The 6,309-nt window shown below is 41.9% G+C and overlaps 1 protein-coding gene and 1 pseudogene across 1 annotated transcript; one reads left to right on the top strand and one right to left on the bottom strand.

Annotated features, from left to right (window-relative positions):
* Positions 1–4,069: 4,069 nt before the first annotated feature.
* LOC101577822 (cell cycle checkpoint protein RAD1-like) lies at positions 4,070–4,963 on the bottom strand. Its single transcript, XM_012517857.1, has 2 exons — positions 4,329–4,963; positions 4,070–4,199 (listed from the first exon to the last, which is right to left on the bottom strand). The coding sequence occupies exons 1-2, from the start codon at positions 4,961–4,963 to the stop codon at positions 4,070–4,072; spliced, it is 765 nt and encodes a 254-aa protein (XP_012373311.1).
* A 309-nt stretch (positions 4,964–5,272) lies between these two features.
* LOC101563768 lies at positions 5,273–6,015 on the top strand (annotated as a pseudogene).
* The last annotated feature ends 294 nt before the right edge of the window (positions 6,016–6,309 follow it).

The raw sequence follows: 6,309 nt of genomic DNA, 5'->3' as shown, positions 1-6,309 counted from the left end.
TATCTGTCTGTCTGTCTGTCTGTCTGTCTGTCTCTCTCTCTCTCTCTCTCTCTCTCTCTCTCTCTCTCTCTCTCATCATTTACCCACTCTGGTATTCTGTTATGGCAGCAGAAAATAGATTACAAAATGACCACTATGAGAGTATTACAAAAGAAGATCGTGAAGAAGTGGTTAGGTCACAACAGCTCTTCTCCTGTAAGCGGGATTGAGTGTCTTCGGTGCCTGTTGTGAAAGGGCTCCACACTCCTCTCCAGAGGAGCATGACAAGGCACCATCTTGGAAACAGCTTCACCAATCACCAGACCTCTGGGGAGTTGATCTGGGACTTCTCCGACTCCAGAGCTGTGAGAAAATAAGTATCTGTTCTTCATACATCACTCATTCTCAGGTAGTTTTAAATAGTTTAACGGACTAAGACATTACTGAACATAATCTTGCCACTCTGAACAGTAGGGCTGAGAGGTGGATGGCATAATATGGCTAAAGAGTTCAGGCCGGAGAGGCAGGGCCCCGCCTCTGAGGGTTCCTGACTGAAAGCTGAGCTCCAAGGCGACCACCTCACGCATATTTTGCCTTTCTCTTTGACTTCCCAGGAGCCAGGCAGTATTCATTTTTAAATTCTTCCAGTAACTTGAACAATATCTGACAGAGGGAGGTGCTTCTGCTTTTTCTTGCTTCTTGTTATGCCCTGTCAATTTCATATTGTCTTTCTTAAGACACGGCCTTACTATGTTATTCATAATCCTCTTACCCTGAGTAGCTGAGATTATAGGTGCATACCACTGTGCCTAGCTTCAGAATCTATTTTTTAAAAATTTCTGTCCTTAGGGCCGACCAAATTGCTCAGCAAATTAAAGCACCTGCAGGCAGGTGCAGGGGCCAGAGGTTCAATCCTCGGGGCCTGCTGTGCCGGCCTTGCCCCCGGGTCACGCTGACACAGCAACTGAGACTGGGCATGGTGGCGCACGCCTGTAATCCCAGCACATGGGAGGCTGTAAATAGGAGAATCAGTACAAGTCCAATCTAGTAGTGAGACCCTGAATACCCTGTAGACCCTTCCCTAAACAACAACAACAAAAAAAATCTGTCCTTGGAGGATCATTATGTGTCCAAGCTGCGTAGCAAGACCCTATGCCAAATAAATAAATGATTTTTAAAAATTAAGAAATAAAAATTTCTGTCCTTATCTCTGTATATGTATTTTTTGTGTCTCTCTTGGGGCATGTACCATTTTATAAAAGTTTCACTGTAGCGTTAATACAAAGTTAAGAAGATAACGCAGAATCTTTTTTATTCTCACTTCTCTCCCAACCACATCCAACGCAAGAAATAAAAGGCAAGTTCTTGTTGGCTTCCCTAAGCCGTCACTGCAGCTCTAGGTTTCTCCTTTCTCTACCTCTTCCTCCCTGTTTTTGTTTCACATGTTGATCCATATTCTCAATCAAAGACTGAACATGAGGGAAGGAGGCATGAATTTATCATGCTATTTCATCTGTGAGGTTCTCGGGAGAAGTTTTATTTTCCTTTCCCATTCATGTCTTTTAAATATCTGATGATGCTTTTCACATCCTCCAATTTTTCCCTTCTCCAGATGCATTCTTTCAATTAATCCATTGTCACACTTTCCTAACTCCACCATCCTATTCAGACCTTCCATGGCCACTCTTGTAGGACACACCCCCTCTTACAAATATGTTGCATACTGCATAACATTGCTGCACTGGAATTCTTTAGAAAATAATGAAGGAGGGCCGATGAGATAGCCCAGCAGACAAAGCCCCTGCTTTGGCAGGTGCAGGGACCAGGGTTCAATCCCTGGTCCCTCATGTTGCACTGGCCCTGCCCCCGGGACATGCTGAGCCAGCAACAGAGTCCGGGCATGGTAGTGTATGTCTGTAATCCCAGCACTGAGGAGGCTGAAAACAGGAGGATCACTACAAGTCTGACCTGCATAGTGAAGCCCTGTACCAAATACACAAATGAAAAAGAAAGAATGAAAGAAAACAATGAAGGTGTAAACTCTCCTGGAATTGCTATGACAAGCAGAAACACTGAAATGACACCTAGGATTTGCAGGCAAATTTAGTTTATGTTGATGAACCCTGACTAGGAGCAGTCCCAAAATATCAGACCCTGATCTCTGGTGGTCTAGGGCTTGTATGAGACAAGCAAGAAGGCAGTACAGAGGCCGAGTGGCTTGTTGATTGGGGATTGGTTTTTACAATATGTGTCACAGTGTCCACCTGTACATCACAGTGACCAGCCATGTCTAAGAAACAAAAGCAACAGGAACTGTAACCAAAATTATGACATGGGCAACTAAGAAACTGAAGTTTCCTAGCTGTGGGGGGCGAGGGGGCCATACGCTACACAACCACCTCACCAGGGTGTTTACTTGCCCCAGTTGGCTACCATTGGGTCATTTGCTCACCTGTGTGTATAGGAGAAGGAAAAAGTGAAAGATTTGGCTTGTTCAGCCAGGAACACAAAAGATTGGGAATGGAGAATGACAGAGCTGACCATGTAGGTGGAAGCCATCAAAAGCAGGGAGAGACACAGTGGGGTAAAGCCTGCTGACACTGAGAAAACTCTATCATGGGCAGGGGTTATAAAATCAAAGGCCCAGTCAAGCCAATAGGTAACAGGAACAGGAAGAAATTGAGTTAACCCAGTGAAATTTAGGACTAGCTGGAAAGTGCTTATCCAGGCAAGAGGGAAAATCCCACTTCTGGCCCCTCCCTCACCCTAGTGCAGAAGCCGCACATGTAAGCCCTTACAGGATGTTCAGACGATTTTATTCAGAGATCCTAATCCCCTTCAGATCACTAGTTCCAGGTCATCTTTCCAAATTGGTAGTCAGCATCTCCTGACCAGACAAATGAGCTAATGAGCTGGAGCGAGTCCTGCACGTTCTCAAGCCCTGTGCCACATTAGTGCTTTGGTTTTCAGCACTAATAGCCAGAGAACACCAGACAGATGAAGAAGAAAATTTCCCAAGTAAAACAACTAAAACAAAACAAGAAACTGAAAAGAAGAACTCCAAGCAAACAGAGACAATTCGAGGAAGAGAAGAAAATTTTTGTTTTTCTTTTTTGCCATAGCATGGATCGAACTCAGGACCTTGCACATGCCAGTCCAGCCCGAGAAAATTTTCTTTTCTCTTTCTTTTTTTTCCCATAATTTTATTGAGAAACAAATAGCAATGAGACAGTTTCAAACCAAATTGGTAGGACAGCTTCAATAATTAACACATTGCATACATTCTTCCTAGTGGGTAATTGCTGTACAAGATGCAGATTTTATATTCTATTTACAAACACCATTAGAACAAATCCCTCTATTCATTAAGAGAATGTAACTATATATCTATCCTAACCACGTTGAATACACAGATACAAAATAGACATTCATCTGTATCCCCTTTTTTTGTTAAGTTCCATCATTTAAATATTATAGGTGTGTAAACTCAGCAAAATATTCTAAAAGAGTCCAGTAGCCCATAATAGTACTGGGTCTTCCGCTTGACTGGCAATGTCAGAAATTGTTGACCTGAGTACCCTACAGCTCAACATAACACCATGGCTTTACCTCTTATACTTCGTTTTTATGCTTTTCTGCTGGATGGTTAAGACCAAGGTAAAGCAGGACCTATGCAACAAGAGTTGTAGCTTTGGGGTCTGATAAGGTCAGTGAAATGCCCTCAGGATTTATCCTGAGATCCTGTACCTCAGATTGTAGAACCTTTGTCAGTGTCAGCCATGTGGATGAGTCACGGCCATTGCTTGGCCATCTTTTCTCTTTCTACAGGCAAACATTTATTTATAAAATACAAGCAGCTGTTATGAAGACTTTGCTTCCATCTTCTATTTCTCTTCTTAACCCGTAGACTATACAACAGGAAAGAATGGCGTGACGAGTACTGTTCTCGAATGCAAACACAGCCTATTATCCACACACATCTGTATCACCATGAATTCTCCCACTAGGGACCCAGCTTCAGAAGCATCTTCATCTGGGCTACAGTAAGAGTCCACAAAATATGTGTGTCCATCTTCATTTTTTTTATCAACTACTGTAATGAGAGGAATTCTCGGTCATCTGTCCTGATGGATACTTTACATGATAAAACCAGTGCCGTTGTAGAGGGCTTCAGTAAGGAAAGCTTGTACCTGTTGACTTGGGTCTGATTACACTGAAATGTAAGTTACTTTATTTATTTGTTTATTTGTTTATTTTGTGGTACTGGGGATTGAACTCAGGACCTTGTGCTTGCCAGGCAAGTGCTTATTCTTCTGAGCTATCTCCCCGGACCCCGATTACAATGAAATGTTTCCATCAAATCACAATCTTTAAGATAGTGAAGGTGGGAGCTCCCTGCATTTCCAAAAGAAGATAACCTGCAATAGGACTGATCAGGAGATACGGTAATCTGGAGGACCTCACTCATCATATCTAGTTCAGAAAATTCTTCACATAGTCCCTCTGACAGCAGAATGATTTTACTGATGCCATTGGCATCCTCAAAAGCAAAATCCAAAGTTTCCTTGGGCTCCTGAGTATTGATTTTGCACACTGTCACCATTCTTCCTTCTTCTAGAAATAGCATCAAAGGGTGACCATATACTTGGTAATACATCTGAAGTGTAGTTAAAGTCCCTAGCATGGGATTTGATCCAAAAATAGATAAACAATATAAGAGAACAGTTAAATTAGCTTGAAATACAATAGGCTCTCCCTGAACCAGAAACTCCTGAACTACTTCAGCCTGAATAAAAGCATTGGCTTGCACACACGGCACATTTTCCACAGTAACCTTGAGTCCATGTTTAGTAGTGAAACGTGTGGCGTGGTCTAGGAAATGAATAGCTTTTAGAATAGTGGAGAAACTCCTACTGTTGTCCAGAGTGGCCACAAAGCAGTTCTGATCGGCCTCAGCTTGGGGGTGTTCAGTCAGGAAGAGCATGGTCTACATTCATTCCAAGGGTCGCTCGGCGGATCACAAAACACCTGCAGCTCCCAGGAAACCAGGGACAGAGGAGCGGCTCCCTCCAGTCTTTTCAGATCCTCCCACCACCTCGGGCACTGGCTACCAGAGTTTTAAGAACTTTTTAGTTAAGTATTTTATTTTGAACTGGTTGTAGATCTATCTGAAGTTGTAAGAAATGAGAAAGAGGCGCTCTCCATAAGAAAACTTGGTAGATGAGGGCCAAAGAGATGGTGCACTTTAGAATATGAGAGCTGACCAGCATGGCTGTTAGTGTGATATTATGCATCTGTAAATGCACATATGACCAAAGAAGAGAAAACCAAAAACAGCTAGTGAGACCACAGCAGCTCCCCATATGTACTGTGCCACCTCTGCAGCCTAAATATGTTGAAGAGTAGCCTGGTTATTTACAGATGGGCTTTACATCTATCCACAGTACAACTGGTTGTTTTATTGGCTGGTACAAGAGTACATATGTCTTTGTGAAAAATGAGATAATGGATACAGTACAATTTGGAAAAGATACATATGTCTATCTGAAGAATCCTTGAGATTTTCTTCCAAAATTGGGAGAGATTACAGCTTCAGGATTGGCAGGCTTGGTTTCAGCAAGAAAAAGTTCCTGATTTAAGAAAATTGCTCATCCACTAGGACTGGCTACTTTAGGAGCCACTGTTTATTACCCAGTTCAATCAGTAACAATTGCTAAGGTAACTGGGAAAAAGCATATGCTACAACCAGCAAATTTATGAAGCATTTAAATCATTATGGACAAAAAGCACCAAAAAAGAATCACTCCTGGAGCGTAAAGGAAAAACTAAACTAGGAATCTCTGATGAAAAAGAAGTACCTGCAAAACCAATTCACATCCGGAAACTCTCAGCATCTTGACCAACAGAGGTCAGTTCTGAAACAGTGATGAAATCGGAACCCACCTCAGGTACTACGCCATTTATGCCTGACTCTAAACTCGTGGATCAGGGCAGACCCATCCAGAAGATGAAGATATGCACAGCACTAGAAGCTAAAGTAGACGCATAAAGAAGTACAAACTATGTGAAGTTGCGAAGGATGGTAAAAAATCCATGCAGTGGCTAACTGACATACAGTGTAACTTAAATTAAGGTTTTTTGACATCTTCCATTGTACAGTTTGATCAGTCATGTAAGTAATTGACAAACTGAATGCCAGACAAACAATATTAAGTGATTAATTGGCAGAAGTATTAGATTACTTTTAATGACATATATTTTAAAATCAAAAAAGATAATAAACACCAATGAGACTAAGATCTGAATATATATATATATGTTTACATATAT

Source organism: Octodon degus, unplaced genomic scaffold, assembly GCF_000260255.1.
Source record: "Octodon degus isolate 3935 unplaced genomic scaffold, OctDeg1.0 scaffold00222, whole genome shotgun sequence".
Taxonomy (NCBI): domain Eukaryota; kingdom Metazoa; phylum Chordata; class Mammalia; order Rodentia; family Octodontidae; genus Octodon; species Octodon degus.
Note: the sequence above shows the minus strand (reverse complement) of the source record. Positions and strands in the feature narration are given on the sequence as shown.

Excerpts from the sequence above, each read along its gene's own strand:
- LOC101577822 (XM_012517857.1), bottom strand. The coding sequence starts at position 4,963 with ATGCTCTTCCTGACTGAACACCCCCAAGCTGAGGCCGATCAGAACTGC. Across the intron at positions 4,200-4,328 it reads GATTGTGATTTGATGGAAAC|ATTTCAGTGTAATCAGACCC; the intron begins ATTTCATTGTAA and ends AAAGTAACTTAC.